We start from the raw sequence: 26,833 nt of genomic DNA, 5'->3' as shown, positions 1-26,833 counted from the left end.
GTCGTAAAAAAGAACAAAACAAGATTTCCGTTAATTTAGTATAATATCTAGTATAATCTAGTATAATAAGATCTGGAGGGAGTCAGAAAACATAATTTATACAGAATATATTTTCGGCTACCCTGGTCTAGCGATTTTCCGGACCTCTTTAGAATATTGCGAAATTCTTTAGGAAGGAATGATGTATATAGAGACATATGTACATTCCTATTATGTAGATTTGCTTAAATAGCAGGCGTACGAAATTCCTGAGATGTAATTTTTCAAAATTAGGCCTTTGATGGGACTAACATTAAGATTTCCAACCATAATAATGGAAAAATAAACCATTTTTACCCTAAAAAATACAATGAGTAAACATGATTAATATAAATATGCCTGAATGTAAAATAAAAACATACCAAGTACGCAGTTATACAAAAAACCATACCTCGGATGAATATATTCTACAAAACAGACTTTTTTTTACATACCTCGTGTGGAATTGGCAAAAGGATTTTAGTGAGTTTGGAATTCATGCTTCTAGAATGGAATGTATTTCTCAATGTAAGCGACTGGCTTTTGGGAATTGCTATTCACTGAACACCATATTCAATTTCCAATTGTTTGCAGGCCTCCTATGAAATACATTTAGTTCTAAAGTAATAAAAAAGCAAAGTCTAAAACGTAACTCCATATAGCACCGAACAGAGGAAACCAAGAATTTGCTTTACTTCTGCGAATAATTTTTCGGAGGATGTTAACTCAGATGCAAATATTTTGCACGCCAGCGGCGATATAGATTTATTCATATGTAATGCACAAACAAAACATGTAAGTAATGCGTAACCACGGAGTATTCACATACTACAAACTACTGTAGAAAAATGAAAATGAGGTTTGATTTTGAGACACATTTTTCAGTGTCCACCATTGTGATACCTGTTTACTCATGTGTAGACAACGACATGTTTACATACGATATATAACCCAATATATAAGGATAAGATTTCTTTTTGTACAAAGTAAGTATGCAAAAAACGGATTCCGCACGTAGATCCAGCGGTTCTCCGATTCATCAATGCGACATGTGAACATAAACAAATCTCACACGGGCACATCTAAATAAAATGTGAAGCGGGTATAAAAACTAATATTTCATTATTAATAAAATTGAATAATAAAACTAACATGAGTGAATTCAGAGACATAGAAATATATGATAAGCTAAAGAGTGAGGCTAAAATCGCTCTATAACAATAAATAAAAAAATTGGACTTAGCTCACTCGAAACTCTGATTTGCATAAAATACTTAACTGACGATTGACTATCACTAAAAATTGATTCTTCAACAGTATAAAAAATATCTGGAGGCGATCCCAAAAAAAGACTGGCATTTAAAAAAAAATGGAGTACGAAACGAAATGTATCTCCATGTAAGAGTTCGTGTAAGTTAGATATTTTCTCAGAATAAAATTTAATTTTTTCATTTGTCTGTTTTATGAGCGCCAACGAATGGATTGAGAGAGATCTCAATCACAAATATATTCTCCTTTATGGGCAAGTGCATTTAAGCGAGTTCTAACGTTTAGACGCTACGGTAAATTCCATCACTTAAGTGGAATAATTAAAGAATCTTCAAAGTATCAGAGTGATGCATACGAAGTTTGGTGTTCATTGGAGAGAATATGATTCACTTGCTTCTAAACCCTCGACGGTTCTATTAGTTGGATGTAATCCAGTAAAAGAAGGAAAATTCGCACGCGCTATGGTCTTGGCAAATACATTGATGAATGAGACCATGGGTTCCTATGGGACTGCAGTAGCATGTAATTCGACGGCAACATGTTTTTGCGTGGGAAGAATTATTAAAGTGAGCTGCATCGATTCGACGCCGCGTTTAGTTATAAGATTACACATGGATAAATTATACAGCTATCCATTAAAGCGGTAAACTCGAAGCTTGGTGTTGATAGGTGGGAGTAGGTCTAACACTGTACTAAACTCGCGGCAACGGCGAACCACGACGCGTGAAATTCACAAATTCATGGTACGGAGAGCAGATGCTTCCTGAACTTCCTGCGGTTTCCCACAAAGTTATGGCATCCACGGCTGGGTAGCCGGGACTAGACCAGTGTAGACTGGGTCTAAATCTCTATCACTCGGGGGGGGGGGGGAGGGGGGAGGTGTTTTAACCGTACTGCATTTTCAACATTGATAGATGAATGCACCCGGGACACAACTCAGGCAGAATTTTGCCACGTGCACAAAATATAATATTTTCTTAATAAAGCGTTCACTGGGTATGAATAAATTCTAATACAAGTTAATAATGCGGGATTGAAACCTAAGTATGCAAGAAAACCAAGCCGCTAGTATTTAAACTACAGGTCTACGGGGTATCACCCAGATTTGAATTTAAGACCTTTTCTTGCGTAGCAGAACTCTTAACGCACATGTCAGATAAGCCGCTATCAAAATTGAAGATAAGCAGAGATAATAGTTATGGTAACGCAATGAAGAATAAATAATGACCAGGGGATATGCGATATTAAAGTTTCAGTGCAAAAAAAGCTGGAAACGCGACATTTTTGCAGTTTGAAAAATTAATCCTGAAAGTCAGTGACTGATTCTTTTTAACCATTTAACTGACAGTCATTCACCAATTTAACAATAATAAATGCTAAAAATGGTTAATTTCCATAATTTTAATTTTATTAACAGTTTTGATCAGTACATTACGTAAACCAACAAGAAGGAAATTCTGCTAGAGTGACATCTGTCAATTTCAATGTGCATTTTAATACGAATTACCTTTGTGGTTCACATAAAAACTTGACCAATATATAGTATTTCAGCTCGTAGTTAAATTTGCTCTCATAAACATTAGCCACATACTAGGAACAAATACTATGCATGTTTCCCGTACATTGTTTTAATTTCACTTTATTTTGAATTTTCAAAAAATCTCGGAAAAATTATAAATGGAACTGAGAAATATCAATTTGTAGCCAAAAATCCCAATACGTTTTGATAAATGACCCTTGTTTCACACTTTTCGTGACTCCTAAAGCGCACGGAATATTATTAGAAAACAAATTTGCACTTTTCCACAGATTTAACAAATCTGTGGAAGAGTGCAAATATGTTTTTCTCATAATGACGAACTTCCATTACATCTCGTCTAAATCTGTTGAATATTTATTCACACGGAATATAAAAATTTACTTTTTCGTAAATTAATCCACATAGAAAAAGGTTTTTAGCTTCTTGTAAATATAAAGAAATGTTCCTAGTTAATCATACATATATGCATTGCAATTTTTGCAAAAAAAAGCGTGGTACTTGTTAAATTTCAATTGCATTTATATTTTACATCCTCACACCAGAAGGAAGAAAATTTTCATTCACGATAGGTGATACTCTGCCGTAAGTATATGATACATAAATTGATGGAACGCCTAGCAAAATAAGCAGTACACGATAGAAGTGTTGCCCAATGTTTGAACCAAAATTTTCCGGAAACCACAAGAGATATTAGACAAAAAATTGATCATTCTTAACTTTTTTATAGCCTATATCCGTAAAGAAAATTTTACAAATCAAAACAGTTTTGATTAATTGTTGCACGTTTTATTTGGAGGAATCGTCCTGAATGTTAAGTTTTTAATTGGATCTGTTGTCCCTGATCACCATTTTGATTTAAAATACACATATGGAGTTTCCCTCAACATTGAGTTAACTTCTGTAAAATAATCCGTTCTTTCCTCCCTTTCAGGCCGTGTCCGTCATCTCAGTGTTCTTCGTCGTCGTCTCCGTCCTCTCCTTCTGCCTCAAGACGCACCCGGACTTCCGCGTCCCGACGCTGCGCAATATCACCTTCGCCTACGTCTTCGACGAGACCATCCCGCCGGAAGAGATGAACGCCGCCCACGGACACGCCGCCGACGGCCACGGGGGCGCGACGGAGGACCCCCAGCTACACTCGGACCCTACGCTTGGACCGCCAACGGCCCTGCCCATCCCCACGACCGGCAGTCAATTACCCAACACGACGAGCGGGAAGAGGGTGGTCCGGGCTGCGGCCAGGTCCCCGGGCCCGAACACAGCCTCGGTCACCGCTTCTACGACCTCACGGCCCAACTCCGGTCCTACCACCCCGGGCATCATCGCCAGGTCGTCGTCGACGGTCTCCCCCTCTGTCGCCCCGCCGGTGACTGGGACCCCCAACGCGGCGACAACCGAGAGGTCCTCCGGTGTTACAGGAAAGGGTGCTGTAGCGTCTTTGTCTGGTAGGAGCACCGGGTCGACTGTCCCCGTCAACAATGCGAAGAACCAAAGGCCTACGCTGACGGCGTCGACTCCCAATGTCGCGCCTAAGCTCGAAACGACGAAGGTGAGCATGCTTAAGAATCTCATGCTCTGAGTATTCTTTCTCCATACACGCAAATTTGCTCAACTATGGTGATCATGTGGGAATGGTAATCCAGTGGGTTGAGCGCTAGGATACTTGACTGAGGGCCAGGGTTCAATTCCATGTAACGCCTCTGGTTGCCCTTAGCTTCACCCTGGTCGTGTGATTTTTCGGGCACCTGATATTCCTGGGGCACCGCAAAGGGTACAGGACACACAAATATTGGGACGTACATTCATCCATCGAAGACACGTATAGACAAGATGTATCTACGATTTTTCATACTGCGAGTTGCTACGTAATCAAGTTGCACATGTCGTTTTAAAACCACCTATATTTATAATAGGAAATGCAGATGTGTTTGATTACCTGAAGAGAATATTGAATTTCCTATGGCCAAATCAAATTTGCACTGTTATTCCTTAATTTTTGCAACGTCTAACCGTAAGAAGACTATTACGCATCCCACTATGTCAGCAAGGGAGATATATTTCTCAAAGTGTAATCTGTCAAGTTTTTTCTCTTCGTGTTTGAATGGAATACCATCTTAGTTCCGTTCAATAACTTCCTAATACTCTTTTTCTTCACGCAAAAATCTTTCAAAATCTAATAAATCTCCTCTGCAATTGATCAATTCCCTTAGTCATCCTTAACCATCAAATCCCTTCATCTTCCCCGTCACAAATACTGGCAAGAGTTACTAAAAATACAACATACATGTAACTAATGTGAAACTGAAGCTATTATTTTCCTTTCAATAAAACAGAATGGTTATTCATCGAGCACGTAATGTATTTAAGATAGGAAGTTTCGATTACTCTCCATTCTTGGCACTTTTTCTAATCCCTCACTGCTTCGTGCAATTTTAAATGTGATTGGCATTAATGAATCTTCTCATGTTTCCCGTAGCCGACGAGGATTCCCAAGATCGGTGAGGCGGCGGCGAGCCTGGGGATAGACGGGGACGGCATGGCCGCCGACTGGGCGGTCGGCCTCGGGGGCTACGCGGGCCGGAGGACGTCGGGGGACCGGGAGAAAGAAGAGGGAGAAGGGGAGGGCGGCGGAGGGGGCCCGAAGAGTGGTAAGCGGAGGGTGGTGCAGAGGGCATGGACCGTGTGGAAGGAGGGATCAGAACCCCACCCGGCATTCCTCTACCTCGAACTGGCCTGCAATGCGTGGTTCACCGTGGAGCTCTCGATCCGGGCAGCCGTGGCCCCGGACGCGGCCGCCTTCCTGCTCCGATCGCCCGTGAACGCCATTGACCTCCTCGCCACCGTCTCCTTCTACGCCGACCTGCTCTTCCGCCATCTGTACTACTCCTCCGGCCAGCATTCGGGGTCGGGTCACCGGAGCGGTTCCGACGACGGCCTCGTGGTGGTCGCGGCCACCTCGACCCCGCCGCCCCCACCGCCACCGAGGCAGCCCTCATACTACTCCCCCTTCTTCTCCTCCTCGTCTCCGCACTTGGAGAACGCCGACCTGCTCGAGTTCTTCTCCATCATCCGGATCATGAGGCTGTTCAAGCTCACGAGACATTCGCCCGGCCTCAAGATCCTCATACACACGTTCAAGGTGAGTGGCCGACGCCGGTTATAGCAAAAACAATGAGAGATGCAGGTTAAACATCCCTGGATCATTATGAGGTCTAATTTGCGTGGTCTCGAAGCCTCTCGACATTATTGCTGTAAAGTGACGCGATTTTATACAATTCGCTGTTTTGTGAGGAGGATAGGCTATGCACCGACGAAAGCGTTTCTACAAAAATCAATAAAGAGTTCGGTGATTAAAACCAAGTGGATAACACGTAAAGCCATAAAACCATGCATTAAACTATCATGAGATGAATTTGGGGTTTAGATTTTAAAAAATCACGCAGTAAAGAACATACCTTGATTCAAAGTAGTTAATATAATTCAAACTTAAAATGAAACATTCATACCAGGTATTTTAAAAATATTCTGAGAAGTATCGCAACATTACTTAAACTGTATCGAAGGATTATCCCTGGTGTAATTTAGGAACCCTTGGATTGACTGTAGATGGGGTCGGCGACTTGAACATAAGCTAAAAAAATTGTTCGAACTCTGTCTAATCTGAGTACTTTGTTTCATTCTGTAGCACTTTTCATATTTGGCCATTCATCATCATACAAAATCTATTGAAGGAAAGTCAGCAACTGACAACGTATCACACGATACGTTATAGGAGTTACATATAGTATGGATTTCCCCTTATTTTACCCAAATCACTTCTTTCTCCAGTTCTTCATGTTATCATATTGAACTGCCTTCCATAAAAAATATTACCTTCCTTAGCCACTTATGCAGCCTTCCACAACGACCTTCGTCGTATCACGGCTTTTAAAACTTCACTACCTTTTTTAATATCTCCTCCAACCACTTTTTCTGTTTTCTTCTACAATTAGCTTGAAACTCTCCCTCTTCTCTCACCATATGTAAACTATCTTTCTTATTCTTTTTCTCTACGCAACTTTTCTCCATCTTTCAACTCTCCCACATCTCAAAAACCTCTAATACAAGATATCTACTACTTTAAAGACAATTTTCCCGATCGATATGACTAAACGCATCATGTTAGTCTTTTCTAATCTTCCACTCCTCTTTACATAGCGTATATATCACATGTTATCACTTCACTTCTCTTTGCCTTTTATTTTTCATCAATGCACTTCTTCCTCTAACGTCTCCATGGCTACGTCTATTATCATAAAAAATACAGCCCATATACGGGATCTACTCAATCAACTCAGGTCTGTCCTAGTTTGGTGTTTACCTTAATTTCTTAATTCTCGAGAATTGCATTACTTTCGTTTTCTTATGCTTGATCTTCATCCCTTATTCCTCGCATTACTGTTGTAAGAACTAAACGGTTAATGCATTCCCTTGATTTTCTAAGTATTTCGTCATCATCTGCAAACCTATCTCCATCAAATCACCTCCGATTTTCAGGTCCTCTCTATCAAATCCTCTCTATTAAATCCCGAATGTCCCTCAGCTCCCCAGTTTGAAATAATTCACCAATTCTTCCTGCATATTAGGCAATAGTTCTATTACCTATGTTCACTCGAAATCTACAAACCACCCAACGGCATACTGGTGGCGCTCTAAAATCCTTTCCATCAGTATCACTTATTACTCTAATTGCGACACGAGCAGCTCTCCTCTTTCTTCAGTCATCTTGATATTTACCTTGGTGACCTTTCAATCACCTATGGTTCAAAGAGACGCATTTCCCGCTGTTTCCAGAAAGCTCACGAATTTGGGATTTATTCTTTTTCGCGTAGGCATCATAATTGAAACAATAAATAATTCTGTTCCAATTTATTCCGTAGTAGTTTAAAGCATAATTCCAAAAAAAAATCCTCTCCCTATTTGCCCCTAATCCCTTCATTATTTTTGTATGAATTTTATCTAGCGCTACTTTCTTAATTTGCCTTTATGTATAAATTAATATTCCGCCACAATGGGGCTCTCCACAGGAAGTTCGTTTATCAGCCATGGGGGTGAATATATTTTAAATTGCATGGATTTTGGTACAGCCTTATTTCATTTGTGGTTGTTTAAATAGGTTTTCGTAATATTATCTGCATTCTTTATGGGATTTGGGTGACTGGATATGGAATGCTTGCATAAACCTGTTTGGCAGTTAATTTCTGATAATTCCATTGCATTAAGGGTCGCGGTAGTCCAGTGGGTAGAGCGTTGGACTGCTGACCAGAGGGTCCCGGGTTCGATTCCCGGGCGAGGGACTCTGGGCACCTGCAGCTCCACCCAAGCTAAAGTGCTTTTTCGGGTACCAGATATTCCTGGGAAACCATAACCGGCACGGGGAAAGGAACTGGCCCCCCTACTCTGATGCGTGAATTTTCACACGCCGTATAGGGCTTATTACTGGGTGGTCTCTACCATCACCCACTAAACCGACCTTCGGGTTGATTACTGTGTTTATGGTTTTTTATCGTCTACCAATGCAATGCAGGGATTGAAATAATTCCGCGATTAATCGTATAAGAATTTTGTTTAGCTAGTAGGTGTAGTCTGGAATATAATAAGTGTCCAACATTTGTTATATTTCATATTTGTCTGCATCCAGTGACTCTAAATCCATGCTTTCTAATAATCCTTTGACCTTTCTGTTTCACAACGATTTTTAACGAAACGTGTAGCTTCTCTCTTTAACTTGTTCGATTTTCCGAAATTTGATCTTTCTGCGCAGAATCCCAAAAGCTCGGCTCGCATGCCGAGGGCTGTCTAAGTAAGATGAAGTAAAGACCCCACCTTAATTATTTCAACTTAATATTCCCCCAATTTTCTTTCGATGCAGATCCATGACTCCTTGCTTTTATGAATCTTCTTCATTATTTCGTAAGTGATTTTCCAACAATAAGTTTGATGCTAGCCTGACTTCTTTGCGTTCTCCTCAATTCACCATGCTAAAATACATTCTTCGAAGTCTCTTTGTGTGGAATGCCAAACTTAGTGTAAGATAGCTCTTGCGGAGAAAGAAACGTATTGCGCTTTCCTAATCTTTTGTTTCATTGAATAGTTGAGCGAGACCGTGCGATTGAATACACGAGGTTGGATTCATCTCCCTTCGCAGGAATGCATTACTGCATATTTTTTCAGATATAACTTGAGGCATCACTCCACAAGTCAGGCAATAATGTAGCTGATACGGCCAAAAAGATCCTCGCTCTTCGTTCCATTCCTCGAATTCCGGTAGATGACTATACTGACAGAAAATAATACCATATTAATTGTTCCCGGCTCAACTTTGTGGAAATTTATTCTTGACAGTGAAAAGATACATTGTATTCTTCATTTAATTACTATATTGACCGTTAATTCATAATTTATACTTTTAAAATTGCTATTTGTCAATGCTTGTCAATTTTTGAATGGATATTATAAAGAATAGTAAGATATTAGTGATCTTTTACTGCGAGACGACAGAGATTACTTTGAAAAATCACAACAAATTCCGTTACTCTTTGCTCAATTTCTTAAAGACGATCACCAGCTCAGTGAACGATTCGTACTATGTAAGGATTTCCATACGTTTGCATTTTTTGGGGTATTTTATGAAATGCTTTTCTAAATTGGACGAATTTTACGAATACTTATTTTGATTTCCCCTAATTTCAGATCGTCGTGTTTGAAGGTCGGTCTGTATCCGAAGAGTTACTTAAAACTTCTTTTATTACGTACGGTAACCGGCAAGGTTTTTATATGACGACTAGACATGACGGCCGAATAACATGATGTTCAATTTCGATACTAGTGCACGAATATTCAAAAACAGTTTTAATAACATTAGAAAAAAACCACGAATGACCGCAAACAGCTATTGGTCGAAGTAATTAAACATCCTTCATGAGAGGGATGTGGAACCGCATGTATGATAGTGTCGGCGAGTCACAGATCATCTAGACCTGGTAGGGAAGGAACAAATATAACTCATTGCATTTATCAGGACAGTAAATGTATGAAAAAAATACCTAAAACGAAATGAATCTTTTCAATTTTCATTAATGAAACAGAAAAGCAAATGCTACTAAAGTTTAAGTTTGCCTAGAATGCGCGTCAGTAGAGTTCGGTCATTCAAACACTGCTGTCTCTATATTTCAAGAACGGCACAAGGTGTTCATTGACTATTTACAAGGCGTACATATTGGGTCAATTAGTGATCGGATATTATATATAAGCCAATTTTAAATCACTACTTGCTCTTAAATTTCGTCTTTTATCTTTATTCATTGTTTTCTTTCCTGGTTTACTTACACTTGTCTCTTTACTGGTTTACTTACGCTTGTCAGTTAGCGGACGTTAGACGCAGAGGTTGCAATCAGAAAATTAAGTGAAAATGCCAATTCGTTGACATAAAGTCATCTGCTAATGTCCTATTTTCATGGGGAAATTTGCTTGAATATCTATCTATATGAAGCAGGCTTTTAGCAGCGGAAGCAATGGTAATATGAAAATTTAATATGAACGTTAAAAGAAATATTTTTTCTCATTCCGGGGCATAAATTTATTTCACCTAATGATGGAAGAGGTTAATAGGATTCCTTTGCTGAGCTTGAAAATTGGTTGCAACAAGTTTTAAAGCTTTGAATTCTATCTGAAAATAATTTAATTAAAACGTATTTCATCGATCCTTTATAAATGATGAAGTTTGACCGTTTACGTCAAAAATGTACATTTATTAATAATAAAAGTTTTTGCAACTCAGAATTGAGTCAAAGGATGGCATGTCCTACGACACAGAAAGTTCCTTTATAACCCCAAATAATACTTCGAGTTTATTTATCAACGTCATTCTAGTAGTAATGAATTATAGAGAGTTAACGTAATTTTCACAGCAAAATTTAGAAGCTACGTATTTAAGAAAGCATCCGTAGCTAACTATATTTTAAGAAAAGTCCTTAAATTTTCGGTCTACATTTTCCAAGAACTACAAACCTGGTCAGCCATGAAACGAATTTTAGTAATTGACACGGCATAAGTTTTTTTGCGACGATCGTAGGTCAGGTATTTCAATCGAAATCGGATCAAAAAAACCGAGTAAAATCAAGTACTGAGGGACAAATATAAGTGTTATAAATAAATCACTTAAAAACACTATTAAATCAAATGCTGCAACTAAATTCTTTTATTCTCACTCTAGGATTTTTCATAAACCCTCTGGCGGATTAAATAATAAAATAACAGATACTATTACATTTATCCAATGATTTTCCTATGTTCTCACCTAAGAAACTCTTGATCTACGGCCAAATGAGATTAATGAGGTGTGAAATTCATGACGATTAATAGAGAAATATGGGTTGAAAGGGAGAGAAAAAGGAGTGAAATATGGGAGGGGGAAAGGAGAAAAAAAAAGAAAATCTTAAATCAATTTAAATTTGGCCACCGCTCGGAGAACTTGTTGGATTCTCCATTTGGATCTTCTCCGGATTAAAGCGCACGGTCTCGTGGACTTGGGCGATAGTTGGTTGATTATCTATTTCTGAAGGGGATTTGTCGTGTTGAGGTCATACTATTGTAGAACTGGACTTTTGACGAAGTTTTGGATAGACCAAAGATGTAACAGGTCACTTGGGTATAAATTAGGGGCACAGGGGTAGAGGAGGATGGGTTTCAGTGAGAAACGAATACGCTAAAGGAGCGAGGGAAGAAAATAGAATAAAGAATTGCCATTCCGGTTTCAAAGCCACCGTTGCCCAACTAAAAAGTGAGCTGTAAAAGTATTACAGGCAAGGAGAACGACTAGGAGGGAGGGGGTGAAGGAATGTAGAAGGTTGAGGGAGAGAGGAACAGGAAAAAGTTCAGTTTGTTAAGGTTAAGTGAAAGAATTCCGGAGCTCGAGTCCAAATTGTAACTGATTGAAAATTCTGTGATGAAAAGACACTTACGTAGGTCAAGTAGGTGAACTTAGAGGCTTTTATAACAATTATCTTTGATTAAAAGATAAAGTATATTTTCTCAACATACTTTAAAAACTGGTTCCGCCCTTGAATAACGAAATAAAGACCTCTACTTTAATTTCTTCCATTGTACGCTAAAAGAATACTCATAGCCCTTAAATCACCAAAGACCTTCCCTATATTTCCAAACATTACTTTAAAGAAATCATTCCCTAAAACAATGTTTATTTAGAAAAAAATCTATTCAATGCATTAGGTATAAGCTTGCCCTAAAAATACGCAATTTGCCAAATCAGATACCTCGCAAAACGTCATAAAACGAATCGTGGCTTAAAATTGTAGATTCAAAAGCATGTGTTCTTTTAAAACACTTTTGATTCTATGAAACAGATATTAACCTAATGTAACCGCACCCTTCATTGGTACCAAACACTCAACATTTCCCAAAGAATGATTTCTTTTATAAAATACCACAATTATCTCCTCGGTGGTTGTGCATGGAAATCAATCCGGAGATCGGCAAACAATTTAAATTCTGACACAGGCCTCGTGATTTACTTACTGAGATTAATTTTGCCCTTTTCCCACGCCTATCTCCACTCTTTTCAACCGACAGGTTTCCTTAACCTATAAACGCAACCGTTCCATATTCATATATTTCCTTTTCTTTTCCCCCTACTTTAAATTGTAAACCTTTGGTTTCTGAAACATTCCGTAACCACTTCCTAGACTTGCAAAGGTTGTGCTACTTCCGAAAAATTGTTTCCATCGTTTTGCTGTTTCCTCATTTCAACTTAAATACCTCCTCTCCTCATTCAACATCCAGCGTTTTCCCAGTGCTCCTCAAACCTCATCCATAGCCGAGTGATCACTTCCTACTTTGGTCCCACCAAAGTTCCGTCAGCACAATTTCTGCAATAGTCCAACATCACCGCGGGGATTCATCGATCAGGGGCAGATAATCATCGCAAATCCACCGACGATGACAAAAAATTCACGATTTAGTTCATAGATTTTCCGAAGAGGCGATACTACTAGTTCTATAAACAGTGGATTAAATTTGTATGAGTTACCGTTTCCACGTCAGATCTAAACTCGCCATTTTCCCACTCCTTCTTTACCCCCTTCAAACTATTTTTCACTTTCAACCATTTGGTTCTAAACTCACATCACATATTTTATTAAAAAATTCCCGTGACGTTTCGGATTTCAAGAGAAAACTTTTATTTTGTGTCGACAGCAGACTGATTAATGCTGTTATGGAGCAACATCGTGACATGCCCCATCGCAAACATACGATATATGAAATGACGACAATGAAATATTAATGCAACCACAAGGTTTGCTTCGGTGATAAAATTTCGAAATTTAACAATGATAATAAAAATACTAGTATTTAGTGGTTTATCATTACTTGAGTATTCAAATGATTACATGAAGTTTTCTAATGATTATTGAGCAACATAAAAAGTTTATTTATTTATTACAGTTTGGATAGTAGAAGAAAATTAATGATTTAACCTCGAACAATAATTATTTTGGCAAATTCGATAAATTGATTCATCTCATATTTTTCATGAAACTATTTATTAGTTAGGTGGGCTTCTCTGCTAATCTTTACTTTCAAAATGACAGTCCTCTTTTCTGCATTCAATAAAACATTTATCGCGCTCTGATTTCCATTCTTGTGCTTTAATATTCCCGGTGGTATAATCATGTTATCAACTCTCCGATGGAGAACAATGACATCTAAAACGAGAGGAGTAGGGCTCTGACGTGAACCCTTGGTCCCGACTCTTGCTTAATTTCGTTATTTTCAGTCCGGCGTGGCAGTCCCGACTCTAAATGTCCCGACTCGTCCGCGAGGGAAGAGAATACGTTTAGGCGCCTTTTGTGGCAGTAAGTAAAGGCCGCACTTTTAAGCACCATTTCCTTACCATTTTTGGACTGGATAACCGGTTTTTCAAATATTCTGCCATTTAATTACTATGCATATCCATATATTTATTTAACACCCTAAATAAGGAAACTAGGGAAAATTTCTGGTATTACATTTTTTATGCCAAGGAGGATAAGATTCATGGCGGAATTCCTACATTGATACAGCGACCTGAAAGGAGGAATTTCGAGCAATGTTTGGTTTCATACGAGGGTTTTATCCTGAGAGTACTTCACGTTCAATGGTTAATTCTTTGTTTTTACAGTAAAATTAGGTCACTCCTTGGTATCTCTATTTTATTTTAGACTAATTCCAGCAATAATCACAAAACGATCTAATAGAGGAATGTGATCTCACCCATCTCCCGCTTCTTTTAAAAACTACAACCATAGTTGATGCCAAGGAGTATTTTTTCATTGATTTTATAAATAAAAATATACTCCTATTGGTAGCCACCCGTTCTTGTAGTGTGGTACTACTAACTGCTATAAGGGGTTTGCGAGGAATCAATATTGAGAGAGAATCTGGGGAATGGGAAGTACACCTACTCGATGGAAGTATGAAATCGAGATGCAAATCCTGAGCAGGGTAAACATATGTTATCTTGGTGTTCTACGATTGATCTGAAATCTTAATACCAAGTGAAATATACTGAGTTGGAATGCAATACCATGTACTCTGCTGATATTGGAATATTCTGTTTTAAGTGCATATGAGTAGAAAGTACAAGTGGTATGTGCAACGCATATCTAAAGGAAGCAAGTTACAGAACGTTCAAAATCATCCCCGGAAAAATATTCCTTTAACCATTACAACATTTTATATATATGTATATTAATTTAAGTATTTCATGGTTAACAAATTAATCCTTCAGAAGTTAATGCGAATACTTCGAAATTATTGTAACAAGAATCAGTAGCAGAAATGATGTAAAATCTAAAATAATAATAAAAAATTATGTATATAATAGGAAATTATATAAAATGTATTTTCTACTTTTAGTAGATACTAATAACTGCGAATTAGTATAATTTAGTTGACTTGGTTAGTAATGGAAGACCAGAAACAAAATAATATCTAAATCAGCTTGCTGAAGATGTACTTAAAGATTGATTTGTCGATGAATCAGTACTTAACGAAGATTTACACATTTTAAAAAACCGAATGGATACTTTTGTTTCAAACAAGCATGGACACTGGACAAAACCCACTCTTGTGACAGTTTCCTATACTCAAAAGTTATGAACATCATGGATAAGTGTAGCTGTAGTTTCACCCTCTCTCGTACAATTCCCTCACTAAATCAGGGATAAATTAAAAGGCTCAAACCACCACAAAAAAACCACACGAATAAATAAGTGAACTGGAATTGAACATAGGAACCTCGAAACGAAACGCCTCGAAATCGAGTTATGGTTATCATTTCGTTCGAAGAGGGGAAAAAAAGAAAATGGAGTGGAAAGAGGTTGTTGGAAAAAAACTTATCGCGGAGAGATAGAGAGAGAACAACGCAGTACGGCGAGCAAAAAGCCGATATTAAAATGAAGAACTGCTGGGGGGAAAATATGCGATGGGAACTGTGGGGAAAAAAGAAGGGTTGGTGGTCGTTCTGCTAGTGATGGGGAGAGATAAAAAAAGGAAAATCGGGACCCACATGAGAGGGTATTTTTGCCAATTTGAAATTCGCGGATGGGGAAAAAGAGAGAGAGAGAGAGAGCGAGAGAAAGAGAGAGAGTGAGGGAGAGAGCGAGAGTGGAGCAAATTGACGGATAGGATCGCGGAAGGTCGGAAATGGTCTAGGATATCCTCGGTGGATTTCGACCTTCCCATGGCGAAAGAAGATTGATACACGTAAATGCATTACGGATGGAAGAGAAAGAGATTTTTTCCCCTATCCGGTCCGATCCGCATCGAGGACGATATCTCGGGGCAACACTGGAGGCTTTGAGAAGCGGGTAGTGGGTAGGGAGTGGGTGGGATCTGTGGGTTGGGGAAAATTGGGTAGAGGAGTAAGAGCGGTGGTTCGAAAGCGTTAGGTTGACGAATACCCACCACGCATGCGTCTAACGAGGCTTCGTGCCTTCTGCTCACGGCTGAATCCAGCGCATTTACATGATAAAGGAAAGTAGCTTAGGGCTAAAGGCTGGAAGCGATCATTTTGTGGCGTATCAAAGATGCAAAATTAGTAGCGACATCTCCTGGCGTGAGACAATCTTCATTTTGTAAATTCCATTCTCCATAATCACAGCCACTTACTTCTTTTTGAATATTCACCGTTCAGCATTGACCGTAAACTTCTTTTTGACGGTACCATTACTCATGAGGCCTTTTTTTCATTTTTAACAAGAAACTAGTCAAAAAATAACAAGAAACTATTAGATCGCTTCTGGAGCAAAGAAGTAAAAAATGTAACGGTTTATTGATGATTCCCGTATTTGAAAGTGTAACATTTTGACTAGGAAAAATTCAAAGAAAATGGTGGAGATGCCAAAATACAACAATTTCAAACTGTAAAAATTATTCGCAATGCCGGACAAGGGGGATTCATCATCCCGGTCAAGGAGAATGGCTTTTATACATTGACACTATTGCATTTTGGTTTGCCTGGATGCATTAATTTACCCCTTCATCTGGCTTGCTCTTTTATTGTGACGCACACTTGCGGCTAAACACAGTGTATTATCACAGCTCTTTATTGTTTCAAGGAAGTTATTCGCTAAGCTCTGAATTTTATTTACAAAACTTACCTTGCAACATAAGCGGATGCGTAAAAAAATATTTTATGATGTCCAATTTAATTATATTATATCCCCAATGACATACGAAGCGTAAGTAAAGGGAAAATAACTTGGCAGATACCGCAAGAATATTCCTTTTGCACAACCACGGTATTGTTGCAAGGCGAAATCACCTTGATGATCTGATCCTCTTGATGATGTTGCCTTGCAATGACACCACGTAACCAGGATGATGTTGCCTGCAGCGAGGCCGTGGTCATGTAAAATTATACTGGAATCTGCTAAGTTAGTCTTCCCTCATTTATCTCCCAATGGGGGGTGGTGTTACATGAGGGAAGGTATCCTCATATCCTAGGTATCAGTACAACCCTAAGGAATAAGCAGTCATTTTATTAATTAATGACGGTGGGACTTTTATAATCGTTACAATATTTTTTATAAACGACCAAGTTTTGATGCACTGCATCATCTTCAGGGACATATTGTACCTCAATTTCGTCATATCACGTAAATTTTCCAGTAGATATTCATTTCTTAATAACCCTATTACCCTTTACTATAGGACCTGTATAATATTTCTTGTCTACATAACGTTTGGATGATTCGACAGTCTACGTATGATTTATATAATGCTGCCTTAATACAAGTAGTACTAGTCAACTCCTTACATACTTCCTCCACTGTATTTTCTATGGTGGGAAACCTTAAAACCCCAATTGCACACGCATGTATACGTACTTGTGTTGTGGGTGTAGTTGCACCATACCAAACTGGTGGTAACAAAGACTCGGTAGACTATTTCCTCAAATATAAATGAAAGTGTCATTTTTAATTTTGCATCGCGATATCTGTCAAAACTGCCACCTATGTGTCCCATCGTATGAATTTCTCTTCTCCGCGACTCATTACATATCCAAATAATTTATTGAAAATGGAGAATATGAATTGACTGCAGTGGAGGAAGGAATGAATTATTGAGTCGAATAATATCTGCGTATCCGAAACAATTTGTTTCGTAGAACAAATAAAATTGCTCTTAAATTAAAAAAAAGAACGAGAAAACTAGAAATATTCCCTTCTATGCCACAAAAAAACGACAATTTCGTGAAATTAAGTTGACTAAATATTAGTCAGTAGAGATAAATTACTTTGCCTAACCTTGTCATTGGTTTTGTTTCGCCTTTCAAGTTTCACGGCTCTAGAAAACTATCTGGCATGCAAACTAATAGTCTACGCTAATTTCATCCGCAAAAAGCCTAGTTTAACTGCATGGTGAGTATTAGAGAAAACGTAATAAAGACGATTTAAATGAATTCTCGCAAGTAAATTGGGTTCGCTTTAGGGAGATTTGCCTTAAGGGAAGACTTTCCTTTGTGTCAATAAACCGTTCTCTCGACGAGAGAGCAAGCGAACTCGGTGAGTGTATGCTGATGACAGTGAAAGGGTTGGCTGATGAGGCATAAAGGTTGAAAACCCATAACACCCTTCTTTTCCTCCCACCCTCACTCCAACCCCACTCCCTCCGCGCAATTCTCTTGCCGCATTTGCGAGAGAGCATTCGTCCTCCTTGACGCAGTGAATTAACCTTTCACCCTCAGGCGAGTGCAAAGGAATTGACGCTGCTGGTGTTCTTCCTGGTGCTCGGTATCGTCATCTTCGCCTCGCTGGTCTACTATGCGGAGAGGATACAGGCCAATCCCCACAATGACTTCAACAGCATCCCGCTAGGTGAGCATTCATATTCCCTCTGAGGAAATATTACATTTTATCGCCTTCTACATATACTTGTATGGTGTGCCATATGAGGATCAGTATTGAGTGCAATAACTTGATGTTTTCTTTCTACATTTTACCTTTGCTTGAAATTTCTTTGTAAATAAGATTTTCCATGCGCAAATAATAACCAAGCATTGAAATTAAGCGGGATAGCGTTGAGAATAAAATGAAAGGTGGAGCACCACGGTTCTCCTGAGAGTAACAAATGCATGTAATCCTAACCTTTCTTTTTGATCCTGCCACTTAAGTATTCCTGAATAGAATTTTAGAAGAGATTATTCCTAAGTACATTGGAAAAGCTCTATAAATACAGCAATTTATCTCGTCTCGTGGAATTTACGATGAACTATCGTTGACTAATAAGATATTTACTGACGGTTAATACAAGAGCAAAAAAAACTCTAAGAGAGATTTAGTACATTTTTTTAACTTCTTTTTTAAAATTTTTAAATTCCGTAACAGATAGGCACTTTCAGAATGAAAAAAATATCTGATTAAAATTTTTAAGACGCTTGAAAATTTGTTGAAATCGCCTCCAATTATTACGGTATTTTGAACCACAATTGTTGGCTCACTTTATTATTATTTAGATAATTTAGTCACATTTTCATTCACAGAACAGTTGAATCAGGAAATTATTTTGGTAAGTAATGATCGGGAGTGTAATTTATCGAATCGTTTCCGACTGTAAGCCGATTATGAATTTAGCCATAAAATCAATAGTGTATGTACATTATGAGCTGACCTGCATAAATGTCCAGAGAGAACGGGTCATCAGGTTTGTTTGGTCTCTTGGATGATCCTCACTTGTGAAGTTAAAATAAATACGCACATTAACTCCTCTAGATGAAATGATAGAGCATACATTTATTTAGTTATTATAGGTATCAATAGAATGCTTTTGCCCATTAATAGTCTAAGCTCTCTCGATCTCACCCAATTTGGGTTGAAATACTATACGTACAGCTCGGATCCCAACGGCCTTTGATATCATCTCTCCTAACGCACGACCGTAATTCATTTTTCCCTCCGGTCTCAATGAGGGATCAAAGACTGCGAAACAATGCTTCCCATAATCCATCAAAGACAGGACGTCTGGAATGAGGAATCCCTAAATATTCCCACAAAAGACCGTATGTAAACAATCAAATATAAATAACATATTTCCGGGAGAATTTCAAAATTACTCATCGAAATTAGAATTGTTTATAAATTACTGAAAAAATTGTTTAAATATGTCGACATAAACAGCGCTAATGTGTTATAAATATATCAGGTCTTTCATTTATAATATATGGATTTAAGCCCATTGACGGTAATGAGAAAGGATACCTGTTGTCACAGCATGGCTTTTAAATTCAGAAGCACGCTTCACCATCATCCTGCCGTTAAATTTAGTTCGGATTCCAGAATCTACTTGTGTATAGATCATGGTGAATGAACTCTATTTCTAGCATTCACATAATTCCTTTAAACTAAAAAAAATTGCCCTAAGAATTACCTTTAATTATTATCGAACGTTGGAGGAATTAAATCAAGAAAAAAGTTACATAAAATCAAAATTAAAGTGGTTTATTTACATTTCCTTCTTACCTATTCATTATTTTTGCTGTCAACGGTCCGAAGATTTTCACGCGGAGCTTTTCTGTTTGGTATTGGGATCAAATTAATTTAGCCAAGTTCCATTTACCTTGATAATCTTCACAATTGAAACACCTCATTTTCCTGTAACGCCAAATTCCAAAACCGCGAGTAAACCTACACGCGAACGTCCTGTTCTTTGGGCATGAACAACATCGGAATCCAGGGCGTAAAACCAACATGTGGGTTACAATCCAATGAAATGTTAATGTTTTTGATAAAAGTGTTAACGTTATTCGACGATCTTCTCTCAAAATGTCAATAGCGGCGTTAATGTTTACTTTCGTGAGGGCAGAGACTGGAGCTTTGGGTCCACCTCCCTTTGAAAATGATTGTCCCCAATTTGTAAACTTTATCCTCATATTCTAGCTTTACTTTAGGCAATAAAAGACTCTATAAGCCTCTTGTGGCATTAAATAAGCCTCAACATATGATTAATTTAGGCGAAAGAAAAATTTCTATGCAACGTCGCGCATTGGTTACATGGCTGCTGTAGGCGAACTGAGCACGAATCAAATTGTAACCGCTGCCTTTGACGCAATACTGCAGTTACAGCAATGCAATTTGTGACACATATCCTTACAAATTAAGCTAATAATGTAATGAAACAACCAAACAACAATTATGAACCCGAAGGTCGGTTTGGCAGGTGAGGATAGAGTTCACCTAGTGCTAAGCTCAACGGCTTGTGAAACTCACACACCAGGGTATTAAGGGTCCAAAGGGCCAGTTCCTTTCCCTGTTACTTCTATGGTTTCCCCGAAAGATTTGGTACCGGAAAAATTGGCCAACTAAATAATGAAATTAATATAAAATAGAAGTAAAATATTTGACTGGAAATCATGAATATTATACAAATTTATGATCTCTCTTAATATCATAGATATCGCAGGTAAAAAATACAGGGTTCGTCCGGAAAATAAGTGTACTGATTTTTTCCCGCCGCTCCAGGCGCGCCCAGCACCGCTCTGACGGGCTGCAATTGGAGGGGGGTATGTTGGCAAGCGACGCTGAAAAAGGCAGTCGGCTCTGAGCTGTGGTGTAGTGAGGAGCTCTGTTAACGCGAACCTCCACGCTCGACCCAAGTCACGGAACGCGATGCCGAAGTTTTTGGAGCAGCGTTATTCCATCAAATTTGCGGCAAAGCTTGGGAAATCGTCTACCGAAACTGTCGGTATGATTAACCAGGCTTACGGGGAGTCAGCCATGTCCAGAAACATGATCTTTCGGTGGCACAAGATGTTCGTGGAGGGCAGAGAAGAGGTCGACGACGAACCACGGCCTGGACGCCCATCAACGACACTCACCGACGAAAATGTGCGAAAAGTTCGCGATGTACTGAACTCTGATCGTCGTCTTAGTGTTCGGATGATAACAGGGCAGTGTAATGTGCCAAAAACAATAGTGCACGAGATTATTAGGGAGCAATTACAGATGCGAAAAATTTGTGCAAAGTTGGTGCCGAAAGTGCTCAGTGATGATCAAAGACTCAATCGTTTGGAAATCGCGACACAACTTGCGGATCACTGCAAAAATGATCCACATTTTTTTGGTAACGTTGTTTCGGGTGACGAGACGTGGATCTTTGAGTACGACCCGGAGTCGAAGAGACAAAGTGCGGAGTGGCACACCCCATCATCACCCCGTCAAAAGAAAGCTCGCATGAGCAAATCTCGGATCAAGGCGATGCTCATTGTCTTTTTTGACAAAAGGGGAGTTGTCCACTACGAATTTGTACCTGAACGACAAACTGTAAATGCTGCATTTTACGTCCAAGTGCTCGACAGGCTTCGAAAACGAGTCGCCCGCGTCCGGCCAGCGATCAAAAACATCTGGCGGCTGCATCACGACAATGCGCCGTCTCACACCGCGCCTGTCGTGTCGGACTTCTTGGCCAAGCACGGCGTAACAACGCTGCCGCACCCGCCCTACAGCCCGCAGCACCACCGGACTTCTTTCTGTTCCCGAAGATAAAGAGGAGTTTGAAAGGAACGCGATACGGGACTTTGGACGCCGTCAAAGCGGCCGTGACGACGTGTCTTCGAGAGGTTCCCGATGATGCCTTCGCGGGAGCGTTCCAGGAATGGGAACGCCGCTGGAACAAGTGTATCGACTCACAAGGGTCCTATTTTGAGGAATATTAGCTTAAGATATGTAAAAGTGTAATAAATTTTTTTTCCTGAGCTCGGTACACTTATTTTCCGGACGAACCCTGTAAAACAGGGCTTATGCTCATTTTAAAAAGAAATCGTATTTTTTTAAAATAAAACAGGGCTTTTGCTCATTTAAAATAAATCGTAATTTTTCAAAAGTAAAATATGGCATTCTTCCAGGGAAATAGGAAGTATTACATCCCAATCGATCCAATAAAGGAAACCGGATCCGTAATAAAAATTTTTGACATACCTGTACATTCACCAGATAGAACATAGCCAAAAGGTTGTTTTATTTTGGTGTTTTATATTATAGTTAAAATATTTAAGAAATAGTTTTAACTATTTTAAATTTTTATTTCAGCAGTGATCCGTCGAGTCCACTAGGGTTAGGTGAGTTTTAAATATGAGTAATGAACTTTCAACGTTCAACAATAGGGAAATCTATTCTGTCAACCCTTAAAATGCCTGCAAAAGAAATTTAAAGAAGTACCCTCTTATAATTTCAATTTTTCAGTTAGAAACGAAAAATTTGCAGGCAACAATCGTAAAAAAATTTTAAATTCATGAGCAATGGGCTAAATTGACTCATTTCCGTGCGTCAAACATTCTCCTTCACCATATTCAAACCACACCCCCATTTTAACCTTCAATGCTACAGTCTTTGTGTTGCTCCATCCACTCCCATTCCATTGTTCGGGAGTCACCGTTCTGAGTAATTAATTTGTCTCCTTTGACATTGGAACCAAAGAAATAGCTACCGTCGCGGCGGGATCCATAAAGAAAACATCAAAAATAGGAGGCAATTTCACAGGGGGCTTCATTCCTTAATGAACTTGGCTCCCCCCGACCCTTCGGAAAAAATGAGGAGGTTCGCCTTGGAGATTACATTTCTTGTAACCCTCAGGGGTGGACCCGAGACATGAACTCACATTTGCTAAGGAAAGAATGCAAAATATACATCTTTACAAATTACAATGAAGCTGCTCACATTAAAATTTGAATGAGTCCTCAATTCATGAACTAACATATGTAGGAATAACACAAGCCTTTCTCACAAAATTCCACCGTCAGTAAAATAGCAAATAATTTGGTAGGAGAAAGTTGCAAGCAGTTCTAAAAGCAGTCAATGGGTGGTAATAAGCCCTCGAAATGAAATCATAATGAGGATTGAGTACTCCGAGGAAATATACCTTGATGGGTATTTTATTAGCCATTAGTCCCTTTTAGACTAGGGATCGGGCAAAAGTAGTCATTTGGGATACCAATTTTTTTTGGAACATAGACTATTACATTCGTATTTTTGCAAGCGCACTGTCCCTCACGGAAAAGCTTGTTGAGCCTTACTGCTGAATGCTGATGAATGGTTCAGTTTAAAACCTGTAGCTCCAACTATAAAAACCTATGGAAGAAATTATAAATTGTAAAAAAATCATGTAGTGTATATCGCTATCACCGGATCCGAGTAATATTCAGAAAATGGTTACTGCTCCAATAGAAATATTTTTTCTTTAAACCAATGAAATTACACCCTTAAATTAAAATTTTCTATAAACTGAATAGTTATTTTGACTGTCAACAGAGCCGAGAACGGCTGGACACGTGGGTAATAGACTACCGATACATGGGAGAACACTCACTGCCTTTACTTCTCGATGATATACGACTAAAAAGTGATGAAAAATTAATTCGGTATCGATAATCAAGATAAATAAGGTCTCTCTGGCTTGGAATGCTTTATTTGTCACTTTGGAGTTATCCGCCAGGCTATTTTCACAGTGCATTAGCAACCAGTCACATTCAATGCATCTGTGCGTCATTCCCTGGCAAACTTTTATTGATCAAGGGTGAAGTGAATACGAGCTGATATAATATTATTGCAACGGAAAATATGAACACCAAAACCGACGAAAGATTCACAAGGGAACAAAATATTTATGGTAGTTCCCTCATTGAGAATTTATTAAATTTTCCATTAATTTTTTTGTTGGTCAGTTTGTGCCCAACGCAAATTCTTCACGTCCGTTTGAGAACAATAATTAACCCTTTACGAGCCTAATAGTTTATTAAGATAAGTTTATCGGAACCTCGTTCACAATGAGCCAACAAAGGAAGAGCAAAAAATTGGTGTTATTAATTCAACTCAAATACTCAGCAACTTTTTATCAGACCCGAACAAAAAAGTACTTTCCACTTTTGAAGATGGACATTCAAGAAGGAACTACTGAAGTTCAACAAATAAGAGGTTGAATCATTTTTAAACTAACACAGTTGTCTCTTATTAGTATACTTCAACCGTGGAAAATTCAATTTAAATCACATTATAAATCTCTTCTATAGCTTAATACGACTCAATAGAGGGAGGTCATTTGACATAATGATTAATTTTGTTAAAATCAGTCTACCAATTAAGTTAGGTCTTTGATGGACAAATCAACAACAACTAGTTAATGGTACCGTTGGAAGTTAAATATCCTTAAAGAAATTACGAAAAAATGATTCAGTTTTTGACTACACAAATCTTCTGTCTCCCACCATTCCATTCCAAATGTCCATCCATTTCCTATATCTACATCTCTTCCTTGAATTCTCCCCTGTATCATAGGGATTAACTTCTCCTATTAAATAATACAACACCAGTAATCAGTATTCTTTGAACCTATATTTTTTCCTTCTTTTAATTTATCTATACAACCTTATCTATTTTCCTTACCTTATCACAGGAACTTCTGCAAGTGTTTACATTTCCGACGATTTTACCCCCTACATTCATTTAAACACTATATTTGGACAGCCAGCAACGCACGTCAGATCCACTACCTTATCAACTAAGATTTGGAACTGTCGACAACTACGCTTCATATTAAAGTTTTTACTGATGTTTACGATTATCCTTGATGTATTTATTTAATTAACGCCCTCCTTTAGTCCTAGAGAAAAGTTAGATTTGATAAATATATGCACGAACGCATATAATAATACTGACAAATTATACTAAAATAATTTTACTACTCGCTTCGAATTAGTATGCAAGATCCAAAAGTAAGTATCAATAAGATGATCGTCTTATTTTGTAAACCCCTCATTTTTTCTACCATTATCTTGCCATAGCGCGGAACAAAATAAAGTGAAATACTCCCATAAATAAGATGATACCCCTGCAATGCTCGGAAATGAGTTATCTTTACAATTTAATAACTTATTCGCGATTTAACATTAGATAGGTGGGACAATCCGTGTAATTGTACTTTTTATCATGGCTAATCTACCGTTTAAAATAGGTTCTGGGTATAAAGATTCTGAACTTTAAGACTTTCCTTGGACTGGTCTATTGAGACATAACCAGACATTTCACCCAACAATAACCTGTAACTCCATTCCGCATACATTCTACATTCATTCACTCCATCGAACATGCCTATTATTTTCCTCCCCTATCTTTCCAATCTAACGTTCTCACATTTTTCGAAGTCTTCAATATCCCATCGTCACTCAATATAATTTGCACCCATCTTTCCTGCATCCTTTTGATTTCTCTAAACAATCCCCTCTCCTCCACTACGATGCCTAGCACTTTCACGTTTGTTTTTCTTTCCACCCTCTTTACCTTTCTCATTTTCTCCACACCCATATTTCAAAAGCCTCCAATGTATACTTCAATCCTAATCCAACGACCACGTTTCCGAGCCGTACAAAACCACGCTCCAAAACAATTTTTTAACGGGCTTTTTCTTAACGTCATTACTCGACGTCTCTATTAACAATTTCCTCCTTGGGTCAGTAACCCAGAGGTCTACCCAATAGGCTACCACACTCACCTAAAATACGAATAAATAAATATGTAAAAAAGTTTTCTGTGTATTGAAAACATTTTTGTAATGGTCTACGTCCATCGCTACCTATACTAAGCCTTGTACAAAGCTGGAATGAGAAGTATGGAAATACTTATACCCTCTTATCTTGGTGATAAATAGGAACAAAAAATTAACCATGCAATCTAAACTCTAAGCGAACGGCTTGAGGTCAGAGATTCGGAGCAAAAATACTCACATCGACCGAGGAGGATAACGATGAAGACTTGTGGCTCCCTCTGCCTTGCAGAGAGCGTAGCCTTTCACCCTTCCGTGACAGTTCTTCCCTTCTACTTTTCACAGCACTTTGGTGGGCGCTGGTCACCATGACGACGGTCGGCTACGGAGATATGGCCCCCAAGACCTACGTGGGGATGTTCGTGGGAGCCCTCTGCGCACTGGCCGGTGTGCTGACCATCGCCCTCCCCGTGCCCGTCATCGTCTCCAACTTCTCGATGTTCTACTCTCACACGCAGGTAATCAATGGTCCACCGCTTGAAGAATGCTACAATAACTCAGTCGTTTTCATAAGGAATCATTTTGTTTCCTGAAATGGCAAATTATTATAAATATCAAAACGCCTTTGGACAGTTCTAAAGGGAATATTCTCCTTTTCATTTTATTATTTCCAATTCAATGTACCCTTTTCTAGATCGGTGCATTACGCAACTGATTTCACTAGAAGTCTTTATTCACAGCGAGTTTTTAAAACGTATTGCAGCATCAATGTCGCTACCAGATATTGTATCAAGTTTTTAAAAGATTTTACCGGAGAAGGGGTGTACTAGAGTCAACAATTTTCAACAGTAGTTTGTCATACATTACATTTCTTTACTCTTAATAATCACAACCCTTGGAGAGCCTGAATGATACTGGTGTTTTATTTAAGCTCTG

General features: G+C 38.6%; 1 protein-coding gene across 1 annotated transcript in view; it reads left to right on the top strand.

Moving 5' to 3' along the window:
• Positions 1-26,833, top strand: part of LOC139696876 (potassium voltage-gated channel protein Shaw-like) — a 318,999-nt gene that overhangs the window by 255,281 nt on the left and 36,885 nt on the right. The window contains 4 exon segments of the mRNA XM_071595756.1: positions 3,759-3,869; positions 5,496-5,966; positions 18,117-18,246; positions 26,243-26,415. Of these exon segments, the coding sequence (XP_071451857.1) occupies positions 3,759-3,869; positions 5,496-5,966; positions 18,117-18,246; positions 26,243-26,415 (885 nt within the window).

This window comes from Hetaerina americana, unplaced genomic scaffold (genome assembly GCF_022747635.1).
Source record: "Hetaerina americana unplaced genomic scaffold, ioHetAmer1.1.p SCAF_7, whole genome shotgun sequence".
Taxonomy (NCBI): Eukaryota; Metazoa; Arthropoda; class Insecta; order Odonata; family Calopterygidae; genus Hetaerina; species Hetaerina americana.
Note: the sequence above shows the minus strand (reverse complement) of the source record. Positions and strands in the feature narration are given on the sequence as shown.